General features: G+C 44.8%; 1 protein-coding gene across 2 annotated transcripts in view; it reads left to right on the top strand.

Annotated features, from left to right (window-relative positions):
• NR3C2 (nuclear receptor subfamily 3, group C, member 2) overlaps positions 1-18792 on the top strand; it is a 213564-nt gene that overhangs the window by 187578 nt on the left and 7194 nt on the right. For both annotated transcript variants that reach the window (XM_010576127.1, XM_010576136.1), the window contains 2 exons: positions 7030-7160; positions 11446-11603. In XM_010576127.1, the coding sequence (XP_010574429.1) occupies positions 7030-7160; positions 11446-11603 (289 nt within the window). The remainder of the gene's footprint in view (positions 1-7029; positions 7161-11445; positions 11604-18792) is intronic.

Genomic DNA, 18792 nt, shown 5'->3' with positions numbered 1-18792 from the left:
CACTTCCCTGGATAAACCACCTAATTCCCAGGCTATGTTTATCCATGGCAGTTTAACCAACTGCAGGGTAATAGTCGAATTCTCTCTCCCTTACTGCTTAAGGAGAGCATCTGCTGCCTTATCAGTAGGAGGAGGAGGTCGCTCGTGGTGCCAAAGATGGGGTATTTATTTCTGCTGGCTTACTGACAAGTTAAAGGAAAAATGGGCATGACCCAAATTTCTCTCCAGTAGAAACTGATGACAAAACTGCCATTAATTTCAAAAGGATTGAGTACCTGCATTTGCCATTGATGCAAGGTAACAGGTATTTTTTTCCTTCCTGGAAGGAGATGGCTCTAAAGCTTTAAGAGTTGAAGGCAGTGCGTTGAAGGGAGTATGTTTTTGTCTCTCTCTGCTGTGGCTTGCAAAACGAGCAGATTAGAAAGTGCTGAATAAGAAATAAGTGCTGAATGAAAAGTCATAATTGAATTTTGCCTGAATTCTGAATGTATTTTGGCTTGGGTTTTGATCAGTGCAGTAACTTAATGATGGTGCTCCAGTACTGCTGACTCTGGTTGCGTTTATAATGGCTTCAAGATGGGAAACAGGTGTCTCTGTACAGTCCATCGAGCAGAATGATGCGCAGTGTTTCCCCATGCCGCCGCACACAAAGCAGTGCAGTGATTGCCCCTTTGCACAGCAGAATAGGTTCAGTTTTGTGCTAGGTAGTGGCGTTCTGTTCCCACCATTCTTCATGATGGAGCTGTTGAAGTTGAATACTCCCTCAAGAAAGAGTAAATTGTTGTTACAATAATATGTTTATTCTTTTCTTTCTCCAAGAACCTCAAAACTTCTTCCAGACAAGTGAACCCCTCCTAAGGCAGGTAAGATAATTCAGGCAAAGGGCTTTTCTCATTAGATGGTTTGAGCAGCTGAACAAGGGACTCTGTGATCCCATGTCCCTGGTCTTTTTTCCCCCTTTAACCACAGCTTGCCTGCCTTGCCCTAAAGGCGTCTGGTGGTGTTTCACTCCTCTCACCGCCAAGTTCAGACTGACCCCTTCTGGCATGGTTGAAACCATACCTTGCTCTCTGAGGCTTCCAAACTGGTCTTGACCTTCAGGCCTTTGGCAGGTTTTCCTGTTGGGTTGTGTTTGGTTGGTTGGTTTGGTTTTGTCACAGTGTAATGTGCTTTCTGAATTTCCCTGAAATCATTTTAAATGATGGACAGGCTTCAAATGGATACAGGTTTTAGTCTAGCCAAGGAAAGGCTCTTCATTATAAAACTGGAAACAGCTCTTATAGGGGAAGAAAACATAAAATCAGGAAACACAAAGAATATCTTTGACATCAGACTTTTGCTACAAGTGTTGCTTGGTCTTTTCCTAAGTCTTTTCTGAGCTGCAGAGGCCAAGGGACTAAGTCAGCTGCACGTTTGTTCCTCTGAGGTGCTGTGAAAGGGGACACCTTTGCCCAGTTTTTCTTGAGATTATCAGCAAGCCACCTGAGTCCTGATGAAACTTCAAAACACCCACCACAGCTTTCCCTTTCTTTGCTTCCCTGTCTAATTTAGGAAGATGCCTTGTGCTGCAGCTTTGAATAGTATCCATGAGAAAGTAAATAAAGCATGGTATCAGGTTTGGTTTGGGGCTGAGTTTTGCTTGTGAGTGAATATTCCTTGATGCGTGGGTTCCTCTTTTTGGTTACAGTCAGTTGAGTTGCAGTTTCCATCCTCAACAAGGAGATTTACGATACTAGACTTGATGATTACTTCATAAATTGTAAGTTACTCATTCGTAACGGGTTGTTTCTGTACAGAGTGCCTGTAGTTTCACAATTTTTGATGTTGCTGTTTGGTTTCTGTGGAGGTCACATAAGGGTATTAATGAGATATATGTCTGGTTTGGTATTTAGGCTGCCTAGTCTTAAACAGTTTCCTTAAACCATCCCTCCTCCCCCGGTGTGACTGCTCAAATCCTACATCTCTCTTATAGTTGGGTGGCTCATCCCTTGGTGATTTGGGGCATCAGTCCCATTTTGGCCGGATGCTCAAGCCATTTGCCTAGTCGCTTGCCCCTGCGAAAAAGGACGGCTGCTTCCATGGAGCAGAGGAATAGGAGGAGCTGGGTTGGTTTGCCGCTATCTCATCTGTGTATTCAGCTGTTGGTGTATAGGTGCTGAGGTTGAAACAGGCTGAGGTATTGGGCTGGTACCTCAGAGCTGGTCTCCACGCAGCCTGCCCATGGAAGGAAGATCGGAGATCTAGAGTCAATTTGGGAATAAGGGTGGCAAAGATGAGAGAGGTGAGGACATAGAGATTGCGTGGGGTTAGCAGGGAGATCCCAGATCAAGCGGGGAGAAAGAGAAGACGACCTCAGAAGTACCAGGGAGTCTCTCAACTAGGAACACATTTGCTGTGGTTCATTGAGAGAAACCCGACAGCAGGAACAAAAACTCCTCTTCCCACCAAGGCGGTTGAGGTGCCTTGGAGAGCTTCACCGGCGGAGGTACCCTCCTCGTCTTCCTGCCAGGGGAAAGGAGGGAAAAGCAGCAGCGGTTCAGTTCTGGTGGGGATGTGGTGATCAACTCGGTGACCAGGCAACACAAGGTACCCCTGGCCAAAGCGGCTCTACAGGAGCAGATAGAAATTGGGCAGAGCAGTAGCTGGGGGAACGGGCTGGTTGCGGCCGCTCTGCCTGCCCACAGTGCTGTGGCTGCGGGAAAGGTCAGGCAGAATGTGAGCCGGGCATTAAATTAAGCCTGTAAGGAGACACTCGGGGAACTTAAGATGGATTAACTTAAGGTGTAAAGTTTAAAGCATATTATTATGAAGGAGGATTAAGCTAAACTGAGCTAATGACACCACTTTTGAATGCGTATCCACACAGCGGATTCAGAGCTTTGGCTCCACGCCTTTTATTACTTAAATGTACTTACCTTCTTAAATGTCCCCATAAAGATACATGCTCTTATATTCCAGATCTTCACATTCTCCATTTTCCGTGTTGAGAAGTTTATATGCTCTGTCAGAGGTAGAACTGGTTTTAGTTGCTTGGTTTTTGCTTCCCCCGCACCCCACCCTTCCCTTTAAGGGAAAAAAAAAAAAAGCAGGGTGGAAGGCAACATAGAAGTTTGTCTTAATTTGTCCCCATGGTGGTAATGGCATTTTTGTTGACTTGATGGTATTTATTCTTAGATGAGACATTTGGTAAGGGAGAAATAACTTTGTTCATGTTATGTTGACATGCCCAAATTTCTGTGTGCCTTATTTCTTTAATTATCTGAGCCATTTCTACTGCTTTATTTTGTTGTTACTCTCATGGTATTAGGATGTCTGTGATGTCAGCATCTGAATTTTCCAAAAGCTCTGTGCCCTCTTATTTTACACTGTGTGGGTTAAAAATCAAATGCAAAGTTGAATACTGTAAACTCCCACAAAATGTTTATCTTGCATTAAACAGTCATGAATTAACTAACACAATTTGTAGTTATTAATAATTTGTAAATAAGTAATAAATCAACTGAATTGATTTTTCGGGAGGGAAACTGATTTGAAATTAGAGGTTTGCTGTATGTTACAACTACTGAGTAACTAGTTCTGTGTATAATTTTTATCTCACTACAAACAATGCCATCAGGTTTTCCTTGAGGGTAAACTACAGATCAATATTTTTAAGTAGATAAAAGACAAAATATTTAAAAGACAGACCAAAAAAAAAGCCCAGTCAAAAAACCCTGACTTTTACTACAATTCTTCTATTTAGGCAATCATATAAAAGCAAAACAAATGCAGAGAAAAACATAAGAGTGAAAAAGTAAAATGTCACAAAAAGTGCAATGCAATGTTAAAAAAAAAAAAAGAAAAGGTTTTGAGTCAGGATACTTTTAGGTTATCTGTCACAGAGAGTGTTTTGCCACACTGTTTAGTGAAAGCATAAGAAACCTGAGACAAAACCTCAAAATGTTTCGGTTTATTTGCTGTGCGGCTTGTGGTATCAGATGAAAGGTCTGGCGCTTCTCGTGTCTGTGGAGGTCAAACACAGGCAGGGATGGTGGCAGCTGCTTTATGTTCTGAGGCTGGAGAAACTAACTTTGGTGTCCAGCAAAAGTAATAATGGATGTAATAGACCGTTCTTGTTTTGAATCCTGCTAATTTTTAGCAGTCTGAGATATACCTTAAAACATATTTTTTTTGAAGTACAAATGTCTCTTATTAATCCTTTCCCTTTCAACTTCAGTACATATCCTTCTGAGCCTCCTGGGAGAGGTCAGTTGAGAATCACCATTATCTGTGTCCTAGGGCTGGCTTTGGTAATTTTGGGAAGAGAGAGGGCAGCAAGAGCAGCAGGAGGGAGATCAGTCTCTGGGGTCCTTCTCCCCAGCTGTCTCTGGGTCAGCTCAGGGGTGCCTGCAGCCGTTTGGTCTCTGGGCAGTAACGACCCGTCAGGCAGGAGGACCTCAGCCTGCTTCAGGGTGACGTCCCCGAAGGGGGGTAGGCTGAGTCATGCAGTGGCCAAGCGTGAAGGAGCCCCCATCCCTGGCACACTCGAGTCATCCATGCTAAGGGCACATCCAAACACCAGGAGAGATCCAGATGCTGCTGTGCTGGGTTGGCCACAAGCCTTGGACGGTGGCCACCGTTCTCAGGCAGGCCCAGGGTTGGAGCGGGACCCCAGGCACAGCAGCTTCAGAAATGCCCGTTTGTGTGCATCTGACATCTTTTAATTCTGCAAATCCTTTCCTGTTTCACCCGGTCCCAGTTACTCAGGGTCAGTCTGTGTGCGTTCGTAGCACACGACCAGTGTTGAGTGTGCAAGTGGCATCTCCAAGTCCTCTGCAGCGCGCGACAGGGCTTGGGCGCTTGTGCCTGCATGCACCCAGCAGTGGAGGCTGCTCTTCTCAAACAGAGGGCCAAGTGGTATTTCAGTCACCATCCAAAGCCTTCAAAGACTATTTTCTTCTATTCGTTTTCTTCCCTGCAGTCCACGATGCATAATAAAACTAAACAAACATGGCATTACTACTACTATTAAATTTAAAAAAAAAAAAAAAAAAGCTGGAAGTTCTTAGTCTCAAGAAGAGGGTGGAGTTGGGGGAAAAGTGCAGAGCCCATATAACAATGGGGAGTCCACTTTATTAGTATTAAGGAGGAAAATAAAATCTGTTCTGGCAGTAGTGAAATAAAACACCAGGAAGATTACATCAGTCTTTGTTTGCACACAGTATGATTCTTCTCTTTCACCAGCCAATTTGTATATTTGAAAAGGCAGTTGCTTGCTTAAAATAATTAGCTGAACTTCATCCAATTTCCCAATTATGTGAAAAAATGTTTGAAGACATATAGACAATTGTTGTTGAGCAATTAAAAAAAAACCCAAAACAGTAGTGGTCACTGAACAATTATAGCGCCTTGTCTAAATACCCACATATATATCATAGTTTCAAAATGAGACAGGCAATTCTCAGTGTGTTTGCTGTAGCTGTTGTGGTTTGGGATAGCAGCTTTAGAAGTATAGCAAAATCCTAACTAATTCTGCCTGAAACTTGTGCAGGATAGGTTAGCCTGGGGTTGCCTCAGAGAAGAGAGATAGGGTCTGAAGCTAAGTGTATCAAAGTATATTTGAAGAAAAAGAGGAATAAACTGGATACAGGTCATGTATCCTTATTATTTTACAATTTAACAGGCAAAAATCTGTATTAATGAATGAGATCGTATTATTATATACTTCTTTATCCCAGACTATCTTAGATTATTATTTTAGGAAAAAACATACAGGATTTTTTAATATTTCAGTGTTTGAATAAGAGACCATTGCAACAATTTGACTAAGAATTCCCTGTAGGAGATCTAGCATAGTATATTAATAAGAACTTCAGTGACTGGGATATCATTTCTCCTTGTTGTTCCTACGCTTTCATCCTTTGTGCTAGACCTGTTGCATTTTCAGGAAAAGTAGTAATCGGAGATTTTGAAATGGAGGTTACTTGGGAAGGATCCGTAAGTGCTGCTGGCCGAGGCAGTGGTCATCCCAATCGTTTCTTAACTTCAGATTCCTCAGCAGACGTTAAGGCAGTAACGCGAAGTCATGCATTTTATTTTATTTTTGTTAAACCATTTCCCCATTTTCCAGACCTGTCAGCCGTATTTTTACAGGACTGTGTTGTTATTCAGGATGAGAAGAGTCAAGATGTCTGCTGGCACAGTGGAAATCCCTGATCCCAGGGCCCTGCTGGCTTGTGGACCCGACTGTGCGCGGTGGGCAGCGGAGCTCTTTGCCGTGGGTTTTCCTGTTGTCCGTGGCTGCTGGCAGCCTTGGAGGCTGCTGGGCTGGGGCCAGGGCTGACAGCCCTGGGTGGTGCGGGCTGCAGGTGTGAGGCTGTCAGTCCTCCTTGGCCATCCTTTCCCCCAGCTTTATCTCTGCACCAGACAATTCTGAAACCCGTTTCCACCCATAGGTCAACTGATGGGGGGATGTATCTTTTAAAACACGCGTGCAATGCGTGTGGGTTCCCCTGTTGCTGCGCCGGTTCTGACCCCTTCAGCAGGCTTATTTCTGTCAGCCAGGGCAGAGCCAAACAAACGCTGACAATTCAAACACATTTTAAAACATTTTTGCCGGTTCATTAACATCATCCGTGTATAAAACTCAAACTACATTTGTTTCTGTTCCTTTTGGGGGGGGTGGATGTTAATGCTGCCTGTGGTCCGCCAGGTAGTGAAGTGAACTCAGCCATCCGTTGCAGATGGTGTAGGAGTTGAGCAAGGCGATGCCCGGGTCCCCCAAAGCTCCCAGGCAGTGGGTTTTTCTGCCAGCCTGGGAGCACGGGGACCAGGCAGCCCTCCAGGGTTGGCAGGACTCCAGCTTCGTCTCTGCAGTCACCAGGTCCCTTACCTAGCCTGAACTTTGCAGCTGCGGTGTGTCTTACTGACCTCTGCGCAACCAGTGCTTGGTTTCCAGGTCGCACCATGCTTTCCTCACGCGTGGGCTGCCCTGTGCACGTTGCGCTTTCCTGTATTTATCCTCTGGATTTTGTTTCTTTCTCTTTGCAGGGAACGGATGCGCCAGTCTGCTATGTTTGAACTGTGCCAGGGGATGCACCAGATCAGTTTGCAGTTTGTTCGCTTGCAGCTTAGCTTTGAGGAGTACACTATAATGAAAGTTTTGCTGCTGTTAAGCACAGGTAAGTTAGCTTCATGATTACATGGGAATACTTGAAAATATTCCAATTCACAAAGAGGCGCAGTGATTTTAACTGATGTGACAATAGAGCTAAACTGTTTCCAGCAGGGCCACAGGAATAAGCCTGGTTTTATGTCTTAGGGTTTATCTGTGGATCTCACTCTCCATTAGCATGGGAAATGTCTTTGCAGTTTGAATGTGTCATTTGCATTGGAAGGACAGGAGTGGCTGGGCAAGGGACTTTGGCCCCCCTCTCTGTACGGGAACTGCTCGAGTTGGCCAAGCATGCCAAGAAAGTGCAACAGGTGTGGGGGCTGGGGAGAAATCCCCACTCAACACTCAAAGCCACCAGTTTGGGTGACTTAACATCACCTTCAAGATCAAAAGATGTACATTGCCTGTACCGCAAAATGGGTAGTTTTCCAATGCCAAGTGAATTGAGAATGGTAAGCCCTTTTACAGGGCTCTGAAAGTTTAATAAATGACAGTGCATGCTTTATTTTTCTCTCGAGTGTCATGCTTTGAGTTTTCTTAAGATACAAAATTACATCTTGGTGTTTGTTACAGCGCTGTATAGCAATTAGCAGATCTCTTGATCTTACTGAAAATACTGAAAAACTCCCGTCCCAGTACAATTGTATAAATACACAGACAGTTTGTACATTACTTTTCCTTCAGTCTTGATGAAAAGGCCAATTACCTGTAAACAAACCTTCTTCTGTATAATCATGCTCCTTTTTGTGGGGTCCACTCAGTGACATCATGATGAGATAATGCATCAGCTTGATTGGTGGGCGTTCGTGATGTCACTTCAGTGAACTCACCGGGCAAGAATTCCCCCAGCAGAAGGAGCCTGGACATGGGGTCAATGCGTGGGGCGAGGAGGAGCGGGAGATCAAAGGAGCCGCTTGCGCTTATTCTGGCTTTCACTTGCAAGCTGTCGGCAGCAGGACACGTGCCCGAGGTGGCCGGGGCCGGGGGCTGCCCGGGCTCGTGCTGCACAGACCGTCTCCCCATTCAGGGGTGAGCGGAGCCCAGCGCACCCTTTGAGATCCTGCTGCTTCTCCCATCACCCATCTTCTGCCCCAGCAAGCTGAGAGAAGAAATGAACGGCAAGCGACAGGCGTTAGTTGTGCAGCACTGGAAGGCGCTTATCGCCGAAGCTAAAGGACTCCAGAGCGGGCTGATGCAGCAAGAGATTTAGACACCCAGGAGCCTGCCGAGTCCCCAGCCGTGGTGTGGGCACGTTGGCTGCAGGCAGAGTTAGGTGCCTACAAAGGGATTTGCAGCATTCAGCAAAGCCAAATGGCAACCCCTTCAGGAGAGGTGGTGGGACGGGCACTTTCTCCCTGTCTGCGGTGCCTTTCACTCAGACCTCACCCGTTCCACCCAGCCGGTGGCTCTGTCTTTAAAGTACTTGCCTTTGAAGGAGGATGTGAGGCCGCAGTTCCCGTCCCTGCTGGAGGGGATTTGGATCTGCTAACAGAAACCTCCTGGGGCTGTAAGTTTTTTGGGCTCGGCTGTCTACCTCCCTCCCGCCCTCCCTCCTGTTGAAGCCGTTCCAGCTCCCTGGGACTGGGAGAGATGATACTGACTGGGGAGCGCTTTGTGTCCCAGCCCACGAGGTTTGACCGCCAGGTCCCGCTCCACCAAGGGTTTGAAGAAATGGTCTGCTGGTGAAACTGGACTGTGGGGAGCTGATACGCTCCAGTGTAGCCCTGGGAGGTAAATGGGCTTTTTTGAAGTTTGTCACTCGCGGTCTTTCCAGAAGCAACTAGCAGTGCTGTGGATGTGCCCCAGGGGGTCAAGCTCCCAAAATGTTCTTGAGAGAGTGTCTGGATAGGAGATCTGGCTCTGCTACTTTTTAATCAACTCTGAAGGGGGAGAATCTTTAGAAAAAGAGCCTAAAGGCATGCTAAAAAGGTAGCAAAATTTCTTAAAGCCAGGTATTTATTATTCTACCCTCTTGAGAGTGTTAACTAATGACTTGAATTATTGCTAGAATCTGTTAGGCGAGATCAGCCTGGCCAATTACCTTTAGCTAGCTGGGTCCCTTTGAAACGCACACCACAGTCACTAGAAAACCTACTAAAAATAGTTTGGGGAGAATCAGGATATTTATGTTAGAGAGGAGAGTGAAATGGAAATGAAGACAGTGATAAAACCCAGACAGTGTCATGTGAAGGGCAGCAAACCTGGTTTGGAATGATTGCTCCTTGATACAACCTTATGACAGAAAACACCAGGTTTGTTTTCATTTAAAATTTTTTATTGAATCGTGTGATGAGCAGAGTACAAGTTATTCTGAAACTTTCATGATGACCACATCAAGGAAGTTTCACTCCATTTACATGTGGAAGAAACCACACATTACAACTCAATTGTTTTCTTGCTTTCCACAGACCATGGATTTTGGGAGCTTGCCAAAAGCATTGCTGCATTTAATAAGTAAAATCAGAAACACTGGGCAAACCTCCAGAATTTCATGTTTTGCTTGAGTTCTCTTTATTTGTGGTCTTTCTTTCTTTCTTAATAATCTGGCTGGGGTGATGGTATAATAATTTTCAGACAGGACAGTAAAATACATAGTAGTAGACAAAGGAAGAGTGGCTCTAACAGTCTTTAAGCAGCATGTAGGAATACAGGCCTGTAAACATTAAAGGAACTGTAAAGCCCATGCATTTTGTGCAAGGGCCACAGTGTGCTCTGATGGCTTCACTCATCTTGATTGGTGTCTCTATATTCATTCAGCTTGAACTGAATTTGTACATCTGTTCCAGACAGTTTATCTGTCAGCTGACAGAGAGATTTGGCATCCAGAATTTAAAAATTAAATATTATGTGTATATAATACAAATATATAATATTTACCAAGTGGTAGGCAGGATGGTGCGTTACCTCCTAGGCTTTTTCCAAAGATTCCTCCTTGTGCCTCCTTCCAGCACTTGATGGTGGCAGGTCCCTGCTGCTCACGTGGTGGTAGAGCTCCTCCTTGTTTCCCATTGCTAAATTGCTCTGGTAGATACTGGTGATAGAAGGTACTGGTACTTTTTCTTAAAGCTTCTACTCTGGAGCCATTTGGGCGGTTGTTACATGCTTGTGACGTGATTGCAATGGGATAGAATGCAGTTCACAGGATTTCAAAGATATGGGAACAGATGAACAAGACCATTTCTGTCAGGATGTTAAGTCAGGGTAAGCTAAATTGGAAGATCACCTGGGTTTTTTCTTTCCTTTTTTAATAAGTAACTTCCCATGTAGCTTTCTCTGACATAGCTTTCTGGCTTGGTTAGAAAATAAACTCACTCCTGTACAGTGTAGTATTTTTTTTTCCTTCTGTGGACTAGCATTAGGAGATGCAGAGTAGAAAAATATTTGGTGGTTAAGCGGTATTCAACCAGTCCAGGTATTAAAACACCAGAACATTTTGTGTAACGTTGTTAATAACCTCTTCAGGGTTTTCCTAGAGATCTGATCCTATAAGCCATTCCTGTTGGGGGCAGAACCTGCTGGAGTGCAATGGTATTTGCAGTCTGGAAAGAAACAGTGTATTTGATTTTCTAATTAGCCTTGCTGGTATCAGTCACAGTAAAAAGTATCAGAAGACCTTACTTTTAGTCCATTTGTGAAATGATCCCTCTGGCAGATGGGAACTGGGGTAGGACACTAGAAATGCTTGCAACCGTATGTCGTGGTCAAACACTGGGTCAGGATGCCTGTTTGGAAAATAGTCTTGTTTCGTGCAGAATAATGGCTCTGTTTCTTCTAGGTGTTACACAGATGCTTACTAACATACAAAGAAATTTTAGATGTTACTTGATGGCATAAAAACGTGTTACTTGGTCTAGCATTTCTGCACGTAACAGCTGTAATTCTGTAGCTTCCCCTCCTCTGTCAAGTGTGGGGAATCAGTCAAGAATGATAAATCACGTATTCAACTTCAAAAAAAATATCCTTGATCCATCTGCCTTCTTTGTGTGTGTGTGTGTGTGTGTGGTTGGGTTGTGTTAAAAACAGTTTCAGCATGAGGTTAGCATATGTTGTATTTCTGAGATGTTGTCTTGTCCTTTGCTACAGCTTGGGCAATCGCAGATCTGAGGAGAATGCTTGAATCACTTGAAAATCTGTATGATGTTCTTGATTCCTTACCAATGTCTGTAAAATTATGGACTTTGCTTAAAGGTTTAATTCTTTCTTCCATTAACTAGTGTAACTTTTTAAATATGCACATCAAAAGAATAAGCAATACAGTTAATATTAATATAAGACTGTCTTTTCAATGACAGTTCCCAAGGATGGTCTCAAAAGCCAAGCTGCATTTGAAGAAATGAGGGCAAATTACATTAAAGAACTAAAGAAGATGGTAACTAAATGTCCAAGTAACTCTGGGCAAAGCTGGCAGAGATTCTACCAACTGACTAAACTTCTTGACTCCATGCATGATGTAAGTATAACTCCTCAGGGAGTGCAGACAAGTTAAGCAAAAATCTCTCCGTTAAGGTAAACCAGTAGTCTTTAATTGTGTTAACTAAAGGGAGAAAAAAAAAAAATTCTTCTTAAAGGAACATCTGAGAGAAGTTGTTAGATGCATTCAAGGACAACTGCCAAGTAAAATAAGAAAATATAAGTCATTAAGGGCTGGGTCCTGCTGCCTTCTCCTATGTTAAATGGTAGTGTGTTCCTCCAATGATTCACTTAAGGTCAGTAGAACTATTAGTGGGGTCAGAGGCTCTTCAGCAGGCAAAGTGATGTTAGCTGTGACCCTAAGTTAGACACAATGCGAGTGCACCATGCAGAGTATCCCGTGAGTTGCTTCTCAAGGAAAGATGCCAGATTACTGTGTTGCACATCTAACATGCCTGATGTGCTAATAAATTTTGAATTAATTGGGTGATCTTCTACAGCTGGGATTGTAATAATGATGACTTTAAAAGACATATTAAGACCTTGGAGCCATCTTGGGTATTTGAAGCTTTATTTGAGCTTTTCAAGTATAAGGTTCACTGTATTGTTAGGTTATTTCTACCGCCCTGTCTCATTCCAATGCGAGGTGTTTGTTTTACATGCGTCAGGTATGAGATGTGATCAGTGACATGGGAAACTAGAAGTTCAGTCCCAAAACACCCAGGCTGTTGGTGCCTCAGCCCAGAGTGACTCTGAAGGGTTGTGGTAGGTGCCTAGCGCACGGGACCAGCTCGCGGTGTCAGAAGGGGTATCCGTAGCGTTGAGCTGCTGAGTTGGGAGCAACCCGGTGCTAGCCGGTAAAATGGTAAGTGCAGAGATTTACCTCGCCAGATGCTTTGAGCAGCAGCGGGGGTGTATCTCCGTGCTCTCCATAATGGAGCCTGGAGTCCCCACAGTGGAAGCCAGTGACTCAGCTATAATGGTCATCTCAAGCTGAGGGATTTTCCCCAGTGTCCCCTGAGAGTGCGCTGGGCAGCAGCCCCTTGCCTGGGGCCAGCAGGGCTGGCACCCGTGCTCTCCGGAGCTGTGCAGCAAGTGATGGGAGACTCGTAGGGCCAGCAAGAGTGACCTTCAGTCCTGTTTGGGGACAGGAGGGGAGGGGTCCCGTGAGCAGGGGCTGAAGCCCAGCAGCATGTGCGGATCACCTACCAGTGAAAACTGGTAAACTACAGCAAAGGAGATAACTGTCCTACTCCATCCTGGGTGGGCATGGATGGGTGGGTGGGCAACTCTGCTGCATGAAGAACCTACAGAACTTGCTTTCAGAGCCTGCATATAAATGTACTTCTTTGTACTCGACTTAAATTTCATTTTTGCAGAGACAGTACAGTACAATGCACTTCAGGTCAAATCTGTATAAGAGCCTGAGGTCTGTTTACAGAATGTACATATGGAATTATTTTTCAAATATTGTTCTGTTGTTCATTAAAACATTGCAAATCTTAGTGGGAGGCAGGGGGAGTATTATTAGTACTGCAGTAATAGCTCATTCTTCAGAGATCGGGTTTCACTTGCTCCGTGCCAGCAAAGGAAGTTGTAGTGTTTTAGTGGAAAGAAAGGGGATGGGTGATAAAATCATTTGCAAGATATTCACATCTGAACCTCAGGGCAGCATAACAAACCACTGCATTTATGGAGTTTTCTAATTCTCTTCAGAATAGGCAGTGTCTATGATTTGTTATTTAAATGGGTGTGCTTGTGTGGTTAAGGTGACTGGATGACAGACTCGCACTTACTGAGAATGCTACTGTGTCCTACAGACATTTTCCAAAACACAGCATTAACCATTGGGAGCTGAACTAACCAGAGGAAGCAGACTGCTCTTGCATTTTATTTAATTTTTAATTAAGCTATTTTTACATTACTTTTGTTTTAATAGAGCACTTTCTTACAAAGGACTTTTTAAAGAAAGTCCCATTGTCAGCATTCTCTGTTAAAAAGGCCAGTTGTCTGCACAACAGTGCTTCCTTTCAGAGATGATATTGGAGACTTGTTCAACAAAGGCACTTGTTTATTTCTTCTCTTTAAAACTGTTTTTTTGCTTTTTGGTTTTCAAAATCCATCAGAATAAATTTAGATTGGTGATAATATTAATGAGACATGAGAATTACTCTTCTCCCCCCACTGCCTATTAGTGCAGAATTTCTCTGTTCTATGAATGTAAATGCAAATTTTCTGCTCGATTCCTTCGTATAGGAGGAACGCTTTTTCAGCTGTCACCTATGTATTTTTAACTTACTCCATTATAATTTTAGAGGATCAGAATATATTTGGTGCTGAGAGGTCTGACTGGAGCCGAGGCCCCATGTTTACGTGCTGCCGTAGCCACAGCACTGGCATTTGCAGCGCATGCCTGAAGGGACTGGTGCAGAATTCATGCTTATTCAGCCCTCCTGCTGCCTCCAGCTTTTCCATCAGAGCAAAGCAGCATCTAGTCATTTGTGGAGTTCACTTTACCTGAGCGTAGTGATAAACAATAAAAAAATACTGCTCCTTTGCACCTTCACACTTGCTTTCATCAACCTCATTTTTAAGTAGTCTTTCTGAGGACTATGTGAAATAAAGTGCATGGGAATATCAAATTACAGTCTGCTTGGCTTACATAATATGAGGAAGAAAAAAAACCCCAAACAAGGTGGTTTTACATTACTCAGTACACTGAATCATTCATCCACACGGCGAACATATGTGCAGGTAGAAAAGTGCCAAGGTGAGGAAAAAAGAAATTTTCAAGAAGGCCAGGTAGGCACTTAAGTATTTGGAAAAAATCAGCAACTTTCTTTAATGGTCCATAAAGCCTGAAAGCACCAAAAGCGCAACCGAAAAATAAGAGATCGAAACCCATCCCAAGCAGACAAGATAAACACGGTTTCGCGCGCGTGCATGCACACACCTGCGCTCGGCCTGAAGAGCATGCCTGCAGGCTGCCGTGCAGCTTGCGTCACTGCTGCCGTGCACCGAAACGCTCTTTATTTGCGTGGTGCTGTGTGGAAGCAGCGGTTGCTGATGCAGCAGGCGCTGGCTGGCAGCGTCGGTCCGGTCACGCAGCGCGCCCTTCCTCTCCCTCGGCACGGGGCGACAGGGAGGAGGAGGTTGTTGCCGTTCGCTTGCTGTTGCGCTATGGCTCAGCCTTCCTCGGGTGGATGGACCCCGGCGTGGGTGTCTTCGGGGGAGCGTTGAGGGCAGCAACGTAATCAACATATTTCCTTCTTGGAGGGATTGTATTTCTACTGTTGTGGCTGGCCTGCGTGCGTTAATGTGTTGCGAACCATAGCGTAGCAAGGACAACCGACTTCTCTACCCGGGACATAGAGGTTTCGGTCTTGTGCCCACGAATGGCCATAGGCATTTCAGGGAGAGATGCATATGCTGCGCTTGGACGTAGGTGAACTGTGTTATGTGATCAGACAAACGGCATGCAGGAACATTGGAAACAGATGTACTACACATGGTATCAAAAACTTCATTTGGATCCTCCTCAACATCTCCTGTTGGCTTTGGCAGGAAGGGCTGTAGCTTGCATGGCAAGCCTCATTTCATATAGAGAGTGTAGTGTATGGTTAGGCGGTTTGCAGAACAAAAGCTGAATTTGGTTTCAATCTGGCTGATACTAAACAGACTTTGAGTTAAGAGGGCTTTTGTTTCGATGCCATGACATTAAACCCTAATGTGAACCTTCCCCTTGTCTTGGCAAGGCAGAGCACTGCACTGTCATTTGCTTGTTGATATTTTCTGCCAAACAAAAATAAATTCTTTAAGGCTCATGCTGCTGAATAATTAATTTTTTATGGTTCCTGAAGGGAATACTTTATAGCTGAGGTGGATCTTTCCATAGGCTGAGAGCGCCAGGATTACACTCACTGAAAAAGCTGACAGCGGGAAGAAGGGCACAGATCCTCGAGGGGCAGGCTTGCGAGGCGTGCTGCGGTGGATGCAAATATGCCTCTGCAGGTGCTCAATCCCACAAATACGAAGCCGCAGATGGGCCCCTCAGCTGTTGCCAACACCTTTGGGTGCACTTACTCCTGCTACTGATCTGCCGAAGTTGTGTCCCACAGCTGATGAGCTGTTTGGAGCCTTGTTTCTAGTCCCAGTGCCTGAATTCTCAGAGCAGGCATTTTCTCTGTTTACGCAGAGGCTAGATCCAGTCCCTGCTCCCCAGTGTGGCCCTTACAAAAGCAGCAGGATGTAAGAGTGTGCATGGGTGTGTGCTGCAGCAGCTAATATGCGTCTGTCAAGTGAGAAATTGATTCCCAGCTCCTTAATGGAGACAGGGGCTGCTCTGAGGGCCATCTTGCTCAGTTTGTGATGGTTGGATCTCTTCTCCTTCACGTTAGTGAGTGTTTGTTGGAGGAGGGCAGATCCCCGCTGCCGTCAACACAAGAGCAAGGGAGACTTGGCTCAAAATTTACCCTGGCCAAAGGCTGAGGGTGCTTCATTGGTGTGTGATACTGTGGGTTTGCATGCATCCTCTAAGGATACAAAATGAGTTCAACTTGGGTTCCTCCATGTCGTGTCCAGGTGTCAAGTGCTGTGGTTTCGGTGCGCGCATGTTTATGAAGAAAACCCGAAGAAATGAGTGCAGTCCCTAAATTGGATAAATGCACCTGTCCAGGCAGAAATAAGTTCCACGTTTGCTCTGGTCAGATACTGTTGGTGCCTAATCCATATGCGTTTTACCCACCTTTTGCTCCTTGCTAGCGTGAGGTAAATACACAGCGTAGCTGTAATCAGAGGCTTCGTCCCTTGGTCTTACCTCGTTTTCCCTGTGTTGGTGGGAGGTTTTACTCTTTCAGTTAGAGTTCAAGACTTCATAAGCAGCTAGGAATTAGCCATTGTGGCAGCAAAGAACATCTGTACCGCTGAGAATCAGCCTGTGAGCCATCCCAGGGGGGAGGAATAATTTACGTCCTGAGCCCTCAGAGTAATAATTAATTTACATCATGGGATTTTCATAGGACTGGGAACAAAAGGGAATATAGTGGTAATGGAATAATCAAGAGCTGGCTGGCAATGGTTTTCCTGCACCTTACCAGTTGTGAAGCAGGAGCTTTGTATCCACTGTGTGAAGGGGAAAAAGCAGGAGGTTGCAATAGTCCCGAGCTCACCCAGGGTTCTTTGCTGCCGGGGGGAAAGGAGGCCGGCTGGCCTCGGCTGCTGCTTCTTACCTTAGCAGGGCAGCAGGCTCCTGACTCCTGCGCAATTTGAAACACGCAGGTTTTGAAAGCAGGAGGCAAAATACCGCTGCTCAGCTGATGGGCAGCAGCTTGTCCCTTCAGGGAGCCTGGCTCGGTGCAGGTAGTCACCAAGGCTGTGCAGTTGCATCGTGAAGAGCTGCAAGGTTGCCTCCTCCGAAAACGCACCCGCTCCATACTGTGTAGGAAACGGGCAGAGACCTGTTTCTGAAAGGGACAGAGAAAGTTTTTGGAGTGTCATTTTTATATGATAACACTGAGATTTCTGCCAGTAATAGCTGTAGCTAATAATAGGAAGACGTTACTCAGCATCGTGTTGTTACCCTACTGCTGTCTTAATTGCTGTATCAGTAGGTTTAATTGCAAAGATGCTCCTGATAGAGAAATGACTGTGGGCTTTCATACCACACTTGGAGATTGTGAGAGATTTTGAAGTCAGAAAACTAACTGGGCACAGAAATGTGCACCCTTGCAAATCAGATGATTCTTACCATTTCTGGAAATAGAAGGGCATGGTGAGATTGCCAAACTAAAATCAATTCTTTTTGCTGTAAAAATTCTCCAAGTGCTTAAAGGTCACTGTAACTGTATTAACTTCAGGGACTTCATTAAAGGATTCATTTTTTTAATTATGAAGAACAGTATGGGTGAAAAAGTCTATTTTATGGAACCCCCACCCTAATAACAGAAAATGATGTTTGATTAATACTCCTATTTCTCAGAGGTGCTCAATACAGCATACAAATGCGAAGATTGATTAAGTAAAAATCTCAGAATTACTAAGACTGCTGTAGCCTTGAAAATGTTTAAAGGCAGCACACTCTCTGTAGGACAGTGATGAGAGAAAGCTTCATAATTAATGACTGAAGTGGTGAAGGGTTATAGCTAACAGCTGATCCGCTTGCTGGCAGAACTGTCATGTCTTACAGCAGTCTGGGTGACATGGACTTGATAATTCTGACCTGTTTGTCTGCATCCCAGCTCTTATTAATTTATTTAGTGGTATTTGCCCACCCGGAGAGGCTGCCGTCTCCATTCTGGGAGATACCCAGGACCCAGCTGGGCAAAGCCTGGCACTGCCCGCCAGGAGCAGGCACTACCCGAGTTCCCGTCCCCCGGCACTGGCCCGATTCCACCGCACGCAGAGGGAGGCTTGCAATGCCGTCAAAGGTACCGAGCCGTGTTTTATTGGCAGCACCAAAGAGAGCTACTACAGCGGTAAGAACGATGTCCTGGTTGCATCCTGAGGAAATGGGAATTATTTTAGTTGTGGCCTTAACTGCACTGTCTGTGCTCTGCTAAGCTGTAACTCTTCAGAAGAGTGCTTCAGTAGCTGAAATAATTGGAAATTGTAGAAGTAAATACGTTTCTAGTCACTGTTGCACTGCTTGTGAAAACAGTGGTGCTTTTGTTCACGCTGCTTAATTAGAGTTGCCTTTCACGCTGCTGTACTGGAGGAGGTGTCAGCAGTTCCAATATAAACTACCAGAAGTAGAAGGTAAAAGCGGTCAGGTAAAGTGTAGTCAGGAGTTCTTGGAGCACGGAAATTTTACAAGCCTTTGAAGAACAATCAGAAGTATATTTGATCTAGAAAATTCATAAGCCAAATTCAGAGGTGCTGTATAGCTTGCGTTACCTTACTTGTAACCTGTGGTGTATCAGTCAGTGTCACTGCAATGATAGAGCTTGTGCATTACAAAAGAAAGCAAACTTCTTCATTTCCTTACTGAAGAGGGAACTTCTCTTTTAAAGCAAAAGACTAGCTAAATTATTTACCTGTTACAAATCAAAACTGTATCAGACAAATGTTGCTTGAGATGCAGAGGCAGATACTCAAATTTCAAAATTAACTGTGGAACTTTTCATCCTTTCTGTGCATCTTCATGCCAAGGCTGTTGGACTTGGGGGGCGGGGGGGGGGGGGGGGGGGCCCTTGAAAAGGGCGGGGAAAAAGGCCCCCAAAAAGAGGTACTGG

Source organism: Haliaeetus leucocephalus, unplaced genomic scaffold (assembly GCF_000737465.1).
Source record: "Haliaeetus leucocephalus isolate CR32 unplaced genomic scaffold, Haliaeetus_leucocephalus-4.0 Scaffold21, whole genome shotgun sequence".
Lineage (NCBI taxonomy): Eukaryota > Metazoa > Chordata > Aves > Accipitriformes > Accipitridae > Haliaeetus > Haliaeetus leucocephalus.
This window is presented reverse-complemented; position numbering and strand designations above follow the sequence as displayed.